Below are 18760 nucleotides of genomic sequence, written 5' to 3' on the forward strand. Positions count from 1 at the left end.
CCTCTCCTCTGTAGTTTTAGTATCATGTCACCGGTGAACTACAATAAATATGTAAATAAGTCCTTTTTAGCAGCACAATGATCTACGTATTCAATAAAGGACACAGATAAAAACAAAAAACTGCAATTAAAACAATAGATATTTATTAACAAATGTCTTCATTTTAAATACACAAACAAGAAAAATATGTTTTGTTCATTTGAATAAAGACACTAAGAGCTAAGATAACAGCTCATGTAGTTGCTGAACACACGTTGTCCAGCTGCTCTACATGTTCTACTTGTGAAGTCTGCCTGTCAGAACCGTGGCCCAGCAGCAGCTCGGGCAAACATGACATTTCCCACAATGATCAGTGGCTGAACTCAGGTCAGTTTGGTCAGTTTTGTTTAATTCGCCACAAGAGCAGTAACAGCCAGATGTTCCTGTTTATGTCTTCTTATTCTTCCTTTGACCTTTGAGGCTGTTATTGGGATGTTCAGTGTTGAGCGCACTGTGATTGGTGGATCCCTGCTTCTGATCCTTAGACCACTCTCTCTGCAGCTGCCGGAGCAAATCAGAAGTCAACAGCCCATCTCTCACCAGGCGACTGGCCAGAGAGCTGTCCATCGTCTCTCCTGACCCCCTCGCTGCTCTGCGAACTCGGCTGCCAGGCGCATGGTGACTCTGTGTCAGCAGCGGGTCAGCGATCGATGGGTCAGTGGCTTGGATGAGACGGGTGATATTAAGGACTCCCTGCTGGATGATGTCATCAAGCTCCCGCTGGATGTGTCGAATCAAGGCTGTGTCTGGAAACATGTCCATGAAGCGGTAGCTACAGAGATATAAGCAGGATGAGGTTGGGGAAGGGAGGTGTCCATACACTACTAACAACTAACAACTATAATGAAAGAAAAACACACCTTAGCCACAGGTAAAGATCCAACACATCGTGAACAGCTTCCAGGTGAACCAGTTCTTTGATGTTTTTGGGGGGAGCCAGGGGCCAGTTGATGTGTCGACAGACCCAGTCAATGGTCAGAGGTTCATCTCGACTAAACTGACGAGCAAACTGTGAAAAAAACAAGCAAACAAAAAAAAACAATGCATCAGACAAAGCACTAAAAGGGAAAGACAATTAAAGCCAAATAAAGACCACATGTATGCATGTTGTTACTATTGCATTAAATTAAAAAGGTTTCGCTCTACAAGCCACCTCTCTACCACTGCACCGGCAGGAGTTTTATGTGCACACAGTAAAATCTGCAACATGGCGCTGAAAGTCAAAGGTTACTTGATGAGGGCAATCATTAGTTTCTGCATTTCCTTTGGTTATATCACCTAATACAACCATAAAGTGAGAGAGAGCACAACTTATAATTATTATTCAGATGTTGCTGGACTTTGACAACATTGACTTTGTCTGATGAAGTAAAAGCATCTACAGACTGAAAGGTGTGTGAGCACAGAAGTGATGTGGGGTCTATCTAACAAATGTTCAGAGCTGATTAGATCACACGTTTTTCTAACTATGCTTCTCTGCTGCTAATGCTCATTAATTCATCCTTCCACCCTGTGCACTTGTCCTCATCCTCACCTTCAGGAAGGAGGTGCACACAAAAGCTTGCTTCTTGTTGATGGGAGCAGTGCAGAAGACGTAGCGTGACCTCAGGTTTAGTGGGATATGCTGAATCATGTCAGCCAGAAACTTGAAGTCATCAATGTTGCAGACAAAATACAGACCATCCACCTGAGACAGGCTGACAAATATGTCCTGAAGAACGAGACACGAGGAATTAATCCATTTGTTTTCACGCATTTATTTTGTCTAAATCCATTTTTTCAAGGTTAATAGAATGTAACGTTAGTGGATTTAACTGAGGATGACTATACTCACAACGAGGTTGGACAGGGTAGCATCAGGGAGATGATACGCAAACATCTCTATCTGCTCTGCAGTTGGATGGAGACCTGCAGTCTGAGAGAAAGGAGACAGAGTAAATACAGTGATACAGTCTCGCTCACGCTCAACCAAAATAAAATCAGCTCATCCCTGAGAATTAATTAAAAGTATATCGTCATATTGTGCATCTATGTGTTTGTGCAGCTGAATTACAGAGCTTGAATAAAAGGTATGAATCATTACCTCCACTGGTTCCACTGAATGACTGAGTATTTCCTTCAGGATGGGCAGATCATCTCTGTGCATGGTGGTGACTTCTCCTTCCTTAAACTTGGAGGAGAACCTGTGACGGAGAAGAAACGTGTATTTTGCTTGTTACTACGGCGTCTTTGCTCCTGACTTTCACTCCACAGAATTATAATAATTTGAGGCCGACCTCCCTGCGCGGCCGGATATCTGCAGAGCCTGGGATGTGCTGATGGTCTCCATCTGTTTCTCCCCCTTTTCATTAACATTAGGCTTCACCAGAGAGTTGAAGATGATGCGTTTTATACTCCTGGGCAGAGTGGGTCACAAACAGATGAATAGACACATTTACAATACACTACAGTTATTTCTGACTTGAATTTATTGTTTAGGACTGGGCTTACAGGTTGAGGCCCATGCCAATAGCATCTGTAGCAACCAGGATCTTGCATGGGTCATCTGGGTCATTGAACTTCTTGGCCTGGGACAGTTTGGTGCCTGTTAACCATAGAATGAATATGAAATCCAGAGAGTCAACATGGTTCATGGAGCTGGTTCATGATACAAAGGCACTCACCAGGAGGCAGGCTCCCGTAAATGACAGCGCATTCTAGTCCTTTGGCTTCAATCTGTCTGCTTATGGAGTAGATGTCATTTTTACTGAAGCAGACAATACAATCCCCAGGTTTTAGGTTGTCTAGTGATTCGACTGCATGATCCAAGATGGAGAATGGAGTTAAGCGCTGGTAGGTGTGGACCTGTGGAGAGAGACAGAGAAGGAGGCATAGTGATTCAGAGCAGGAGGAGAGAAAACAACAAAAAACATCTGTAGCAGCACATCATGCAGCCTCACCTCCACCTCCTCTCCAGTGCTGAACATCAGCTCTTTGATAAAGTCTATGGCTGCAGCTTCTCCACAAACATGGATCTCTTCTGCACAGAGACCTGCACAAACCCAAAGAATGTCAGCAGTTGAGGAAACAGTAAGTGATAATGTTTGAAATGACAAGAGGAAGCAGTGCTGTTAAAGGAACCTTGTCTGTACTACATCTAAAATGGTTTTGTACTGTGCATGTCTTTCAGCACAAAAAAGCACCTCATTCTTTAGTGAAGAAGTTAAGTAAGAATGTTTGAGAAGTTACTTGTTAGCTCAGATTTGAGGATCAGTTAAAGTAACGTGTGTGTTACAAACCTAGCAGAGCTCTGGTCCAGGCCCAGCCTCTGGAAGGATCCTTGATCATCTGAATTTCATCAATTACAGCCACCTCATCTGTCGAAAGACAAAACAAACAACAAGCCTGTTAGAATGGTTTATTCATAGCAATTTATAACCCACACATAAAACAAACTGTCCGTTATACAATATGCTTTACTGCAAAGACCTGGATCAAACAGTCATTAATTACTTACAAGGTGTGGTGACATTGCACATCTCAATGGTGCAGGCTACATGACCTGCTGCTCGTCCGTCCAAGTCCACAAAGGTCCTCTCCTCTCCTGTAACTAGGTCACATGGCACACCCTGGAGTACACAAGTACAAAGTAGTTTATCTTTCACAGATTTAAAGCTTTGTCCGTGTTTGTTACATGTTTCTCTCCAAAACTTAATGTCTTCTTCTCCTGTTACAGTTTTACTGAGTCCCTGTCAACACTGATGACAATGTTATACGTTGAAGTATTTAGAAATATTTAAATCAATGTCATTCTAGCCAGAAGGCAAAGAAAGATTTCAGTATTTCCCTATCTGAGATTAGTTTGTGTCCACGTAAAGAAGACCTCAAACAGCATTAACAGACTTTGATTTGTAAATTTGACAATGATGAAATAAATTTTGAACTTGACTTGACTTTGTTTTGATGCGCCTTTAAATCTGACAGTCACAAAACAGTCTGTGTCAAATGAAGAAGCAACTGAATATAATAAACTAACAATTGATATCAAGTGCTTTTGTGTGTGGGGAGTGTGTGTGTGTGTGTGTGTGTGTGTGTGTGTGTGTGTGTGTGTGTGTGTGTGTGTGTGTGTGTGTGTGTGTGTGTGTGTGTGTGTAGGAAAAACAAAAAAATGTTGCTCACAGCAACACGCGGGGTGTAATAAGACGTCAAGGAGAAAAAGCACTTGCTCTTTATTAAAACACTAGACTAGAACAGATACGTACAGCACTGTTGGTCTTCTCAAAGATCTCGTGGGCCAGGAGTTTCAGAGGTCCACAGTAAACGCCAGATTTAGCCGCCAAGTAGCGCTGAATAGCTTGGTAGGTTTTACCACTGTTAGTGGGACCAGCGTGGAAAATCACCTTCCTCTGGATGGCACGAGCCTCAGGGTACCTGACAAATATATACAGACAATATAACCATTAAGAGAAATTCCATTCAGACAAAACCAAGACTTGTTATAATGAAAGCAGTGATATAACGCGCCATATATCAGACATGTGACTGACACATACCAGTTAGCTGGGAGTCTGAGGTCGGAGATCTTCCGCAGATCGTCCATACAGTCCAGCATGGGGAAGATTTGCTTGGCGTGGCGCATGAAGTATGGATAGATGTCATCCAAGTGACCTTGAGAGCAGCACAAACTGAAGTTAACTCAGTTCTAATGTACATGGCCGTGGTGGACGCTGAGGGACCAACCTGCTCCACAGCAGATGTCACTGAGGATGATGTGTAGATCGGCTGGGAGCGATGCCATTTCCAGGGTGTACTTCCTAAAGCTGATGAAAGCCTGGTGGAAGAGACGAGCTACACACACACACACACACACACACACACACACACACACACACACACACACACACACACACAAAGATGAGGAGGCTGTATGTTTCGGCTTTCACACATTTACACTTTTTAAAAAGCATTGTTAAGTAGCTGTAGAGATTCAACGACACAACGTGATAGCCGTGACTTTTCTTTCTCACCATCCAGGCCATGATCTGCTGCCAGCTTCTGTATCTCCTTCTTCTTATAAAACCGGTTCATGATTTTCAGCAGCTCACCTAAACCACAGAAACAAGGAGGCAGACCCAAACATAGCTCACTGAACAGAAACTGACTTGAAATTCAGGGCTCGCATCGCATCGGATGACTCACTCACTTACTTTTGTCCAGTGCGTGGGTCAGCTCCTCGCCCACCGCCCCGTCTAACGAGAAGTCCGTCTTCAGCGACACGGGGACAAACAGAGACGTGTCCGCTTGTTTTGGAGGAAGCTTGCTGGAGGAAAACGTTCTGCGGCAGACAACAGAACCAACCTGGGGCTGCTGATGCAACCAAGTAGAGCCAGACAACGCATGGCAGCTGTCAGCGACGGTGCGAGGAGCCCGGGTGTTGATGTGGCGTTGAAGCCCAGAAAACAATCGTACACATCGCTTTGTAGACATAGTTATAGTCCCGCTGTTTGCACCGCCTGTGGGCTGCGTGTAAAACGTGTGTTAATGCTGATTCATGCTGCCTAACTGGATTACACAGCAACAACTTTGACATTGGAGGCTCAACACATCGCTCTTCCTGCCTTGCAACGTGGGCCAGGACCCCGTCGGTGTGTATAGCTGCCCACAGATGTGCCTGCATTAAAAGTAAACTGTAAACTACTTGTAGGTAAAAACATAGAGGGATATGTTCAGTTGAACCGTTCAGTATGTTTAATGTGCTGAAATACTACCGAAGACGCAAACATTTAAATATTATGTTGCGAGGTATGCAACAATAAAAGCAGGAAAAATCAATACGTAAGCACATACAAAGATCGTATATATGATCTCGATGGTTGCTCCTTTACGTAAAAACAACGCTGCAGTTCTCAACGATAACGTTACGACTGAAATATTAAATTTCACGTGTTTTAACTATAATTATGAGAGGGTAAACTCGTCAGAAAACTGTTATTTCTTGTGCACTGATGTTTACTTTATTAACAGCTGTGGGATTTCTATTTTGTTTAGTCTTTGACACAACATCATTGATGTGTTCAGTTCCTTTGCTTCTATGGCAGCGACAGACATTTCCATGTTGTCTGTGCGTCTCATTCAACAAAATATATACCAAAAATACCTTGATGGAATTTATTCAAAGCAGAGTTTGGGGATCAAACATGAATTTTTTTTTTCCTATTGAATTGTCCTTCCCATTTCTAATTATACAATAGGCAATATCACAAAAACCCCATGAGGAAAATGTATGGATCTCTGCATTATCTTTCCCTTGGACTGCTTGACTTTAGTAGGAAAAGGTCACATCTTATACACAGTGGAGTGGATTCAGATGTGACACTTTAAGAAGACAGCGACTCAGTTCACAAACCATTCAGTAGAAATTTGCTTTATTGACTATTCATCTTTGCTATACATTTGTGTTTTGTGTATGTACATACACATTTTATCTCACACACATCACACGTTCATGGCATGATTAGACATCGTGTAAAGACTAACATGCAGTAGATAAGACGGGCAGAGAGTTTTGGCATTTAAGTGTTTCTTTGTTACCTTAAAAAGGTATTTAAAGTACACCAAACAAACCCCACCTGTACAGCATCAGAAATACAGAAAATAGATCTGTCAGAGAAACAAAGCAAATAAATTACAGTTTCCAAACAAGGCAAAACTAAAATGTAGGTCAACAGTAGTGTGAAGGAGTTGAGAAACTTAATTTTGGATCCAAGTGTTCAGACATTTTCGCACGGTGCCATGAGTTGCACACGGCACAAACAGAAACACATTGTAAATCAGGTAGTGATACTGTATAAAGGACACAACGCCTATTACAGACACAGGACATCTCAGAGGTGAAACTCTCCTTGATTCAGATTTCATTTCAAATTCCTCTTTATAAAGTTCTGTGGGGAAAAGTGCAAAACTGACCACAGATCAGTGCTTAGAGCAAATTCACCCGACATGGGCTGGTAACATGACCAAACTCTGTGCGCGTCTCTAAAGCAGGACCTTAACTGCCGGTCTGAGCATCACAGTGGAACATTGTTGTTTTTTTTTACAGTATGTATACTGTACCGCTTCCAGCAGACATTGGTTTCCTAAATCTACCAGACCAACAGGCTCAACCAATGCCATTACCGAAGGCAAAAGTCACAACCGAGAAAATCAAAATATACTGGTAAATAAAAACCGTTGTGTGTTGATAATTGGACTTTGAATTTCCAGTAGAAACATCTGTATGAAGCATTTAGCAAACAAATTACATATTTAGCCCATAGGATTTTTATCCTGGTGCAATAAAATGGACATACATTTAATTCCCCACATGGGGCTAAATGCACTGAAACATAATTCCACTCTTTTCTATAACTTGGGTGAACCAACATTTAAAATAAATTTGGAAGACAAAATGTTTTTTTAGTAAAAATCTCAAGATTATAAATAAACTCACACCTTCAAACAAAGAATAACATCTTGGGTTTGAAAAACACAAGTGAGTCATTCAAATTAAACTTTAAATATATTGTAGTTTAACTGACAAACCTCAGCCAAAAATAATTCAATCATATTAAAAACTGAAATGTTTGAGTGTAAACCTGTGTTTGACGAAATAGTTGCTGTGGCTTCATTTGGCTGCTGTTTCCTTAGATTGTTGTCAAAAGGAAACCAGTTTCTTCTACCTCCTGTCTCGAGTTATTTGTTGCGTCGTTCTCTTAATTGTAAATCGTCACCTTGAATTCTAGACAACTGATTGTTCAATTTAACTTTTTTGTAGACAACTAGTTGATATTTAATACAGAACATGAATTAGTAGCAGGTTTACAATTTGACGCTGGCAATTAAATAATGAAATAAAACGACCCTGAAACGATAATAACCATCTCTGCTCAAACACATACTAAGTGTTAAGTTTTGTCCGAGTGTGAAAATGGTTTGACGTTTGTAGCGATACACCCTCACTAAATGAACAGACATCTTGAAAAGTGGAGCCTGAGGATTGTTGCGACGGACTTGAAGACAGTTGTGATGGGTGAAGGAGAGCACAGTGACATCATTGTAGCTCAAACACAGGCAGCGTTTGCTAACGGCATATCCTCCTTTCACGCCGAATACTTTTAATCACTTTGTGTCACTCTGCAGCAAAGTGTGAGGAACGATGCAGAAAGACTCCTGCTGCAGAGCAAAGGGATAAATAATGTATTGGAATATTTGCCTGAGGCCGTCGCCTCTTTTCTGCTTTTGCTCTTGTTTTACTACAGACTCGCCAAACTAAGACGTATGGCTTCACTTGTGTGTGTGCACCAATGTGCTCCAGTTTCAAACGCCGGATCAACAATTTTGCTTCTTATTCGAATCAGTTTGATTTGCACTTGACATGTGGCATTCAGCAGACCGGTGTGTTTCCATCCAGAGGGAAGAAGGGCGAGAATAGCTCCGACCCGGAGCTGTGATGAGGTGAGGGGGATGCCTGAAGGTATGTTATGTGTATTCATGTATACAGACGTGTCTCAGTCCAGAGAGAGCGGGGCCACCGTCGCACCCCTGGCTGTTCAGCAGTGAAGAGTTGGGGTGTGTCTGTGTGCTTTCAGTTCATAGCATCGCTCTCACATCTCTGGCTGCTCTGCATTGGCTGGCGGGCTTCTGGACTCTGGCGACTCATAGCGCTGGTGGAAGTTTCTTTTCCTCAGCTTCTCTGGAGCTTTTCGCCACAAAACAATTTCCTAAACACAGAGACAACTAAATGAAGCTTACCAGGCTCAGGAACAGGCTGACAAATAGTGTAGAAGGAAAGAATGCCATAATGTCAAAGTGTTTAGCATTCTAGATCATGTGCTGTTTACACTGGTGCTTGCTTGGTAGCCCTTATCTCCTACTCTGCATTCTTTAGTGATTACTACATTTTTAAAGCACAGCACCAGCTCATCAGAAGAACCACATGACACCATGACATATTTACTACAAACTAGACTGTGAAACACAAGTCTAGTTTGTTTGGACCATTAAAAGAAGAGCATGTATCACTGTGTATTGTGTGTGACTTCCAGCAACGTGCAGCTGGATCAGGTGCTTCTCAGGCTGAGGCGATCACATTTAAAAGAAAACACACAGAATACCTGTGTATTAAACTGTGTCACCTGTTGTTTAAAGTATCTTCTGTCCTCTTCATCCACCAGCACCAGATTAAGGAAATAGCGCACAGAGAACTTTTTGTTAACATCCCTCATGGTGGGTGTCAAGTCATATCCTGTAAAAAAACAGAAGAGGCGACAGGCTGTCATTCAATCGTAAAGAAACAAAACAAGTTACTGAATTAGGAGGAAGACAACAGGAGTTCTGGTGGTATGAAATTATAATAGGTCATGTGGTGAGAAGAAGTGCTCTAGTTTTACCTGCTAGAAACAGTCTGATGGGGATTGATTCTCCTTTAACTGGAGCGCCATCCATGATCTCATATTTTGCAACCGTTTCTGTCTCAGTTGTTGTACTGGGACCTAAAAAGGAGAACAGCAGTTACTCAGAGTGAGCAGAATAAAACATTAAAATGGAGCAAAGCAAGACCCAATTAGTCCTCAGAAAAGTCTTCTGTACACATTCTCACCTATGCCTGTTATTTCCTTTTTGATGAGCTGTAACTCCATGTGTTGGATCTTGATCCTGACCAGCAGGAAGTAAATCTTCCCAACAATCACATCTTTAAGGTGGTACCTACCAAGAGACACATCAAGAACTAAAACTGAATCCAAGTCAGACCTAGGGGTCGCCTGACTGACAGATTAGCAAATACCTCAAGCTTTTTAAATTTAATATGCATGAATGAAAACACTGACTGGAGTGACTCAGTCAAGCATGTTATTGGACCTTTAAAGAGCTATGTTTTTAGTAGGTCTGAAAATACTCCCATGTTTATGCTGTTCATATCTAAAGCTCAGCTCCTCCACACAGATCAGACAGAACAGGGGGAGCTCATGTGAGGTGACACTTGACTGTATCCCGCACTTTAATAGTAGCTGTGGTGAGATTGAATATCATTGGCATTACCACAGGCCACTGAAATACCCATTTCGGCCGACCACTAATCGGGTCTTATTGAATTAGGTTTTTCTGCAGCAGAGAAAGACTGTCCGTGTTAAAGTAACACTCACTTGGACTTATTGTATTCAAACTCGATGTGAAGGCAGTCTTCTATGCCAACTTCCATCTTGATTGAGTTGTTGACATCTGGGTAGGTCGCTAACTGGTGAACAATTAACTCATATTCCTTCACTAGGTCAGACAGACGACGAACTATTGTCACCCTGAGGAAATACCTGGAGAAAACAAGAAACCGGTCCACCAAAAGTAATATCACAAGTGACAATTTAGATGAAAATAAAAGAGACACTCAGATTCCTCCATATTTTTTATGCAGAGAAATTACATTTATTCCTCTGCAAAGCTGAGAAATTGTAAAATATTCATAACTTGTTTTTCAGCAGTGACGTATTGCTTTGAGAAAGAGAGAAAATTGAGCCTCATTAGGAAAACCTAAAACTGACCTTTTTTGAAAGTAAAGTCATCAATACAAACAACAGTAATGTATCTTTTTTTATATCTCAGCTCATTTTCTGATGTTACTACACTTGATTATGGTAACAGCAGAAAATGAGCTAGATTAAAGCTTCTACTTAAATTCCAGTTTCAAAGCAAATACAAAAACATGAATACACAGTAAATACCCAAATATATGTGAATAAGGATAATGAAAGCTATTGTTTGCCTTATACATATACCTTAGCCTGACGTTTGCCCCCATGTAGGACTCGTAGGGCTTCTCCACCTGCATGAATTCAAAGTCATAGCTTCTGTTCTGGGTCAGTTCTCCAGGAAGCGCCAACTCTTTGACCAAGTCCACAAACTCATGAGTGTTGCTTTTATCAGAGAAAAGCTCTGAAATGCAGGTAGAGGTTTTCTGATTAACTGAATTCAGACCAGAGTACAAGAAGAAGCATACAATAAAGTAAAAGACTGGTTACACTTGAATCTAAAAAATTAGATTCATGTCATCCGGATTTCACGGCCTTTCTGCATTTCTATAGCAAATGCAGTCGGAGGGTGGCAGCCTACACATGATGACCACATGCTCTGTTAAACCTTTTAGCCATGTGAGAAATTCCTACTGTGGACAGCTACAAAGCCCAACAAACCGACTTAGCACTTCAAATACTCTACACAGCTACTTAGACAGGGAAAAATGTACCTAATGTTAAAGAAGAAAAAAAACATCAATAACAGTGAGATGACAATAAAAGCATGTTCTGAACCAAGCTCACCTATCTGTCCCACGAACTCGATGCGAATTCCCTGATGCTCGAGTCGCTTTCCTCCCTGTTTCACATTGAGATTCACCTAGACGACGAAATGTCATTTGATGAGACGGTTATGTTGTCTCTGACATCTCGATACAACAAATTTACAAAGGACAAAAACTTTGGCATCATCATTTATTGAACATAAATATGTTTTGCAAGATCTTTCCCTACAAATATCTCTTCAATATCTAATTACACTATTATTCTTCGTGTGTCTGCGGGTTTAAGTGTTCAATTCTAATGCTAGACAGAGTGAACAAGTAAATGCTAAAGAACAGACAGTATAATTTAATAAAAGCTATCAGCTGATATACTTGTGGTTACTAAAAGACATACAAGTCACATCCTCCCAAAGGCTGACAGAACCTTACACATGCAACAAAAAGTCTTAATTTCCCCAGTGGACTTGCCCCCAGTGGAGAGGACCCTAAATTAGACTGTATGACGATGCAGAAGTCTATCATTGGCTGAGTGAATATTCTTAATAAATAAATTAACAGCTAATTTACAACATGAGTATGCTGAACCTAGAGCTCTGCACACCGATGTATACAGAATGGTTTACCTTGCCAGACACAGACTCGCCATCATAAAACAGGTAGTGTTTCTCCACTTTCCCATCTTCTGTCTTCAACTCAGCCGTCTTTCTGCTCTCTGCATCATTCAGCAGTACGTCTATCTCACACAGCGGCCCAAACAATCCTCCTAGGAAACTCTGTAAACATCACAGGAAGCAAATGCAAGACTGGGCAGGATGGGTAGAGTCATTGTTAAACATTTGCCTCCAAATGCTGGAACAACTGCCAACTTTCAGTCACCAAACACACAAATCAGAGATGATCAATAATCAGAGATGAGTTAGAGGTATCATGAGATTGAGAAGAACACAGTGGAATGTCATGACGTTTGTCAAATATTTCTGTTGATTCTAATCAGAAAGAAAAAACAACAAAGACAACCACAGTTTCTAAGTAAAGGACAATGGTGGGTGTGCCCTGAAAACATGTCTAAACATTGAAAATTCCTATAGTTTCAGTCCATAACAGATGTTATCAGGTATAATTGCTGCACAGCCACATTATTCCCTTCAGAGCTGGCACATAGTGACAAACACACGCTTCGCCGTGGAGAGGAAGCAAATGAGAAGAGAATAGGCCGTTCATCAACGTTTCAGGAAAGAGCTGCGACCAGATGGACACAAGTGGGACGCGCTAATTAAGCTTATGCCAAGACAGAAAACATCAATAAATCAGAGAGACACGCGGAGCAGACACACACTGCAACCACGGAACGAAAGTCTGTGAACACCAACGAGCGTTTTCAGTTTAGGACATCCTAAAAAACATTCAGGAGATTTCGAGTTGTTGCTATAATTAACATCAGCTCCGGTGCAACTTCACATCACTCCCAGCTAATCAACAGTGGTAGCTAAAACCAACATTTACTTTAGCTTAGTTAGAATGTGACGGCAAACATGCTCCAGGGAACCTATCTTTAGCCAGTGACATTCCTTGGTTAATGTTGCTAATTACCATAAAACCAGCTGCTGCTTTGCCGAAATGTCAGAGGAAAGCGGCCTCTCGCCGATGCTAACAGACACAGGTAGCTTTCCTGCCCGCTTCAACCCTAATTAAATTTTAAATATCTCCTGTCAGTCCAAACCTCAAGTCCATGTTTAAGTTGGGACCTTTGCGAATGGACATTAACGTCACGGTTCGTTAGATTTCAGCGCAGGATAAAGTGCTAATGCTTGTCTTTGCACTCACCATCTCGGCCGTCGGTTGAAGCTAACAGCTAGCCTCGCTCCGTTTAGCCAGGCGCTGGGAAGCAGGAGGTTTAGCCGAGGCTCCGCGTCATGTGACCCGGGTCACGTGCACGTCGGGGCGGAGTTGGGCGCTGGAAAAGGTCCGTGGGTCAGAATCACGAGATGTTTTCTTCACTTCACAAAACGAGTAATAATCCAAAAGTATGGCACTTCAAATCAGACCTGACTTCAAATAGTCAGGTCCAATAGTCTCAGACATATACTTATATTAATTATATTAAAAATTATTTCTTTCTCTCTTTTGCATAAATGTTATAGAAACTGTGAACCGCTGATACTATATACTGTTATATGCTCCGGTTTGTAAACGCGACATGATCAGTGGGTTAAACAGTTTACACTTGAAAGGCTGTGGACCAGTGCTCTCTGGTGGACAAGCTCACGATCTTCATATTAAAACGATGCATCATCCAGAATCTCTGTTTTTAATAAAATGGTAAAACAATCTAAATGTCTAATATTCTATATCATTTTTAATGTTGATACTAAGTGGAAATTAAAATTAAAACCTTATCCATCCAAACATAATTAGCATAAAAATACCAGTAGATGTTGTTATTATAAATCCTTTATTCATTGAAGTGATTCAATGCATATTGGACAACTCAGGTTATGTTGAACTGCATTTGCATAATTGTGTGTAAGGTTCCAGTTCACGCGGGTTCAGACAAGAGGCGCCAATATAGGGTGCATGGTCCTCCTGAATATGTGGCACAAAGTACAATACAAAGGGATCAAATAATATAAATAGGTATTTTTATGTTCCCTAAAGAAGCTACAGCTGCAGAGAGAAATGCGTCACGAGACGATGGCATCATCTTATTGCACAGAAATTACATTTATTTGAAAGCACATTTAAGTTTTATATTAATAAGCATTTTACAACTTCCACATTTTTACACAAGAAAGCACAATTAAAGGGCGCTGCCGACTAACATGCCATTGAAATGTTTACGTGTGCAGAGCAGCCGGTGGCAGCTGCTTGTCCTTTGGCTTTATTCATGAGTAACAACATTAAACCTACACTTGGGCTCGGCCAGTCTCTGAGCAACCGCAGTTTCCCACCACTAGATGGCGACCTAATACTAAATTTACGGTTTCAATTATTGCCATAAAACGTGCTGTGTGTGTGTCTGTGTGCGTGTCCAGTCTACATCTGCAGAAGGTGGTCTTCCATCAGGTCCTCCTCTGCTGCCTTGGGCTCATCAGCCACTGGCCAGCTGCTCTTTTCCTCTCCTGCAAACAGAACCACGGTGGTGAGACCATATGGGGGAGATGTAAACGTGACACACACAAGCGGCTGTAATTACCTTTGAACAGGTCCATGTTGCTCTCCCCGGAGCCCGTGTCACTTCCAGTGTTGACGAAAGCCTGATCGGCGTAGTAGCCGCCTTCGTCTGTGGAGCCTTCCAGACCAGAACCGTACTCATACAGGGGGTAAGGCGACTCCCCCTCGTCACTGACCTCTCTCGCCTCTAGCTCGCCCTCCTCCATGTCTGGATGCTCATCCTGCACAGGCACCACCTCTCTGGGAACAATGAGAGTCAGATATGGGGCAAGAGTCAAACGCAGTAGAGCTACTGTCAAACGTCTTCACATCAGTAAACGTTCACTCAGCTTATCTCACTGAATAACAAACTACAACTAAATGTTGCCTACTAGACAATCTGTACCACTACAAACATGTTTTAGACCTTAAATTATAACCCTGTGAAGGAAGAATGAATGTGTAAGTTGCTGTGTTGGATTGAAGGACACTGTCCAGGTGTCCCTAATAAAGTGGACAGTTCTTCACAGCATATTTACTGTGATTCCTTGTCCTTCAAAACGCGGAAGTTCCTGAATGTGTGTGTGTTTCAGATCTTCTTGTTTCAGACTCAGCACTCATCTGCTTCCTACGCACGCCGTGTTAAACCATGTTGAAGGCGTCAGGTGTTTCTTTTTTGTTTTAAGTTTTGGGTTTGACCAACGCGTATCTGAAGGAGGCTGATGTGTTAAAACCAACAGGTTATAAATACATGGTGTGAATGATGTCACGTGGTTCAAGGCGGGAGTGTCCGTACACATTTGAGGGTGGGGTCACTCATTTCACTGACTTCATTTAAGAATGTGGAGGCTTTTCGTGATTAATTATCAACAGTCTGCTCCCTGATACATTCATGACCTAAAACCTAAGAGAGAAACTGTGACAGTGGCCTTTAAATAGAAAAACTGCCCGAAACCGACCCAATGAGCAGATCTCTGCTTGTTAAGACTACACGACACCAGCTACATCGACAAATAGAGTTTCTGTTGTTCAAATTCATTTCTCAACAGAAAACAGTGGCGTAAATACTCAGCTACTGCTTCCTTCTGACGTCTACAATGTATCGGATGAAATCGAGACCAAAGCAGATGCAAAACAATAGACCAGAAGCAGCAGCCATTTCCTCTCGAGCTTCCCTGAGGCTTCCTGTTCAGTGTGAGCGGCCTGTTAATCAAAGACTCGGTCACAAAACACCTTTCATCACGATGATCTTCCAAATCAAACGTTACTGCTTTTGAGTAAATCCTGACCATGTTTCCAGAAGCCCGACGATCATAGATGAAATCACGCGGTGGCGGTTTGACACTCGGTGGATGAACATTGATGACGGTTGCTAAAATGACTCGCTGTGTCGTCAGTGACACCGATGAGGAGCGTTTCAGGTCAAGTCTGCGCTCCTCGAGATCAGCACCAGCGTCGCAGTATTCTTGTCTACAAATTTCCTGTTTTTAAAGAGGAAACTGAGGCCGAAGACTAAATCTGTGATCTACTCTGTCTCGACACTCACACACACTGAGGACCATAATCAAATTTACAGCACACGTTTGGTAATTTCACTAGAAGATCAAAGTCATGAAAGCTGAACGTGTAAATTTTCAGTCTGTTAATATACGATTTAAAGTTTCTCCAGAAGATCCTTATGAAACTGCAGCAGCTCGTCTCACACTGGTCGAACCCAGCAGCACCCTCCTGTCTGAGCCTACTCATCCACCTGCGTGATTCCTCCCTTGACTATTACCTATTTGCCATAAACACACGTCCTGTCGCCGACTGGTCCGTATGAGCACATTAATGGCTCGGTGGCTGTAACACGGGCCGGTCTGACGGGTCCGTGGCCGCACCAAGCTGCAAAGCACTGCGGGTCGACACCTGCACATCTGGCCCAAGCCCAACATCTGCTGCTTTATGTTGCATGTACTCCCACGTCTGTGCAGCAGGCCGCCGGCTCTGCAGCTCTTTCTTCTTCCAGCTCTGACCTCCCTGCCCTCTGGCTTTTCCTTTCTTTCTTTATCTTCCACGTTGACTCCTATTATGGCTTTTCTTGGCCACCAACCTCACACTTACATATTTTGTCTCAGACAAACAACATGAATACACACACACACACACACACACACACACACACACAGATACACACACCAAGGTGGCGGCTCCAACGCGCAATCAGCATTTCTATATTTAACATCTGCATTTACCCGACAGCGTTATACTACGCTCCCACAGAGATGTGCTTCGCTTTTTCATCTCCCTGAGCAAATCCCGGCCCGATCCCCAACCAGCACCCTCTCACTGCCAGTACTCACAGGTGCTTTGCGCTGGAAGCAGGCAGCTGGGTGGGCAGGTCTGGGGTCAGCGCTATCTCAGAACTTCGGTAGGTCACGCAGTTGGCGTTGGTGTCTTTGGGGCTGCATTTGACCAACATGTACCTGCCAGTCGTGGGCGCTCCTGTGGAGACAGAACGCCTTTATGCAACATGTGTCTTGAGTGACATCTGGAATAGTTCAGCGCGACACTTAGTGTTTCCCTGTTTAGGGTGTTTCAGGGGATTACAACATTATTCTGCAACAGGGTAAAGTGAAGAAAAGTGAAGTGAAGTAAAGTAAAGTAAAGTAAAGGAATTAACTGCATTACTGCCTTATCTGATGCTAAAAACAACCCATTTCCACCGATATCCCGAACAGAACATTGGTAAAGACTCAGACTCAGTCACGGTGCGTTTAAGACTCACGAATCCAGCAAAATGAGCACGTTCTTCATGCGCGAGTCCTATAATAAAATGAAATGTGGATTTAAGCTAAACCTGAACTGAATTACTCCAGGAACAGATGAAGTCCAGCGCACTGAGGCCCTGTCAGTTCTTCATTTCACACATCTTCAACGTGTCTACGCAGCAGCTACGTGTTGTAGTGACCTGGAACTCAACCACGGCATCATCTGGTTTGTAAAAGCTTAAACTTAAAACTTAAGCTTTTGGTCTCTGGCGGACCTTCGCTTAAAAATACCAGTGTCTGTTCCAAAAAGCCCCCTTTCCACGCGCCCCAGCGTGAAAACGAAGCGCAGTCGGAAACTGAAACGCCTCAACTCCTCCTGAATCTCAACCACTGCGTCGGGGTTTCCATGCCTTCATCACAACACCTTTCAGGACGCGGGGCTGTCGAATTGTGTCAAAGTGTCGACGGATGATGGATTAATGGGAAACCTGGCGACAGAGTGAGTCACATCCCGTCAGTTACAGTAAACGTCTGCGCGGACACAGAACCAATTACCGAGAAAGCGGAACAATTAGGTTTGTCAATCTGAAACCTCCGGCGGCCCCCGGGTTGCCAGTTTGGGGCTGTGGGGGGACTTTATTCCACTACTTCTTTCTAAAACAAGTATGAATAAAGTCATACGAAGTGTAATAGGCCTTGTATCTCCATAACAACAGTTTAAAGTGTATTTTGTAGTCATGTTCCGACTTACCCTTTGCGTTATGTAATGCCAGACAGGAGAGGACGAGCAAAAGAATCAGCTTCATGCTCAAACGTGTTTTCTCAATCGACACCAGTAGAAAATAAAAGGCACGTCTTTCCAAAGTGAAGCTCCTCTGCCTGATGTGACTGCAAACCTCCCTCCAGAGCTCGGCCCCTCCGCGACTGCGTCACGATTTCCTCAAACCGTCTAGAGTAGAAAGTGCAGAACATCCTCAGTGGAAAGTTTCGCATTAGTCGCCACAAACATCAGATACCGGGTCGAGGTTTGCGTAACTACGCGCTTGAGTTGAGGAAATGCCCAAATACTCATCATTTCTGATCGGGGAGAGTAGATTTGTCTCTTAATTGGCTGCGGGTTCATGTTGTGCTGAGATAAGGGGGCGATCGCATCTTTCACAGCTTATCTTTTTACGAAGTCGGTTCATTTCGGCGCAAATCACGCAGAGGTGAAGATGCGCTGAGCTTTTAGCCTTTAACGCTTGGCGGTGGCGCAACTTCACAAGTCTCATAACGGTCTGACTCAGAAATGCTAAGACCACAGTTCAACAGCAATGTGCTACAGTAACAAGTACCATGTGTCTTATAATAACGTGCGATCCGGGGGCTGGACCCCACCTAACAGCGCACACAGTCACTACCACGTTAGAACACAGTAGAATCAGATCATCTGCACATAATCTGCTTCCTCTGATCAAACACACACACTCAAAAATAAACTTTACTATTATTCATTAGTAATCAAATAATTTAT

General features: G+C 42.7%; 3 protein-coding genes across 3 annotated transcripts; all 3 read right to left on the reverse strand.

Moving 5' to 3' along the window:
• Positions 1 to 121: 121 nt before the first annotated feature.
• On the reverse strand, positions 122 to 5660 carry supv3l1 (SUV3-like helicase). Its single transcript, XM_029145244.3, has 16 exons — positions 5226 to 5660; positions 5046 to 5123; positions 4759 to 4866; positions 4572 to 4686; positions 4281 to 4449; positions 3536 to 3647; positions 3318 to 3395; positions 2979 to 3070; positions 2703 to 2883; positions 2530 to 2623; positions 2316 to 2435; positions 2123 to 2222; positions 1874 to 1954; positions 1574 to 1750; positions 900 to 1048; positions 122 to 811 (listed from the first exon to the last, which is right to left on the reverse strand). The coding sequence occupies exons 1-16, from the start codon at positions 5503 to 5505 to the stop codon at positions 427 to 429; spliced, it is 2319 nt and encodes a 772-aa protein (XP_029001077.1). The 5' UTR covers positions 5506 to 5660; the 3' UTR covers positions 122 to 426.
• Positions 5661 to 6426: 766 nt separating this feature from the next.
• On the reverse strand, positions 6427 to 13319 carry vps26a (VPS26, retromer complex component A). The gene is made up of 9 exons (XM_029144915.2): positions 13172 to 13319; positions 11971 to 12120; positions 11367 to 11442; positions 10827 to 10983; positions 10200 to 10364; positions 9656 to 9762; positions 9447 to 9548; positions 9192 to 9301; positions 6427 to 8777 (listed from the first exon to the last, which is right to left on the reverse strand). The coding sequence occupies exons 1-9, from the start codon at positions 13172 to 13174 to the stop codon at positions 8661 to 8663; spliced, it is 987 nt and encodes a 328-aa protein (XP_029000748.1). The 5' UTR covers positions 13175 to 13319; the 3' UTR covers positions 6427 to 8660.
• Positions 13320 to 13780: 461 nt separating this feature from the next.
• Positions 13781 to 18159, reverse strand: srgn (serglycin). The gene is made up of 4 exons (XM_041070026.2): positions 17999 to 18159; positions 16840 to 16981; positions 14541 to 14758; positions 13781 to 14466 (listed from the first exon to the last, which is right to left on the reverse strand). The coding sequence occupies exons 1-4, from the start codon at positions 18051 to 18053 to the stop codon at positions 14381 to 14383; spliced, it is 501 nt and encodes a 166-aa protein (XP_040925960.1). The 5' UTR covers positions 18054 to 18159; the 3' UTR covers positions 13781 to 14380.
• Between the last annotated feature and the right edge of the window lie 601 nt (positions 18160 to 18760).

Source organism: Betta splendens, chromosome 3, assembly GCF_900634795.4.
Source record: "Betta splendens chromosome 3, fBetSpl5.4, whole genome shotgun sequence".
In the NCBI taxonomy this organism is placed as follows: Eukaryota; Metazoa; Chordata; class Actinopteri; order Anabantiformes; family Osphronemidae; genus Betta; species Betta splendens.

Bases quoted from the DNA above. Each gene is read 5' to 3' on its own strand.
- supv3l1 (XM_029145244.3), bottom strand. From the start codon at position 5,505: ATGTCTACAAAGCGATGTGTACGATTGTTTTCTGGGCTTCAACGCCAC. The intron at 2,436-2,529 runs GTAAGCCCAGTC...CACTCTGCCCAG, and splicing joins ATTGGCATGGGCCTCAACCT to GAGTATAAAACGCATCATCT. The intron at 2,223-2,315 runs GTCGGCCTCAAA...TCTCCGTCACAG, and splicing joins ATATCCGGCCGCGCAGGGAG to GTTCTCCTCCAAGTTTAAGG.
- vps26a (XM_029144915.2), bottom strand. The intron at 9,763-10,199 runs GTGAGTGTTACT...GTCTCTTGGTAG, and splicing joins TTTGAATACAATAAGTCCAA to GTACCACCTTAAAGATGTGA. The intron at 9,302-9,446 runs GTAAAACTAGAG...GTTTTTTTACAG, and splicing joins CATCAGACTGTTTCTAGCAG to GATATGACTTGACACCCACC.
- srgn (XM_041070026.2), bottom strand. From the start codon at position 18,053: ATGAAGCTGATTCTTTTGCTCGTCCTCTCCTGTCTGGCATTACATAAC. The intron at 16,982-17,998 runs GTAAGTCGGAAC...CTGTCTCCACAG, and splicing joins GGCATTACATAACGCAAAGG to GAGCGCCCACGACTGGCAGG. The intron at 14,467-14,540 runs GTAATTACAGCC...TTCTGTTTGCAG, and splicing joins CAACATGGACCTGTTCAAAG to GAGAGGAAAAGAGCAGCTGG.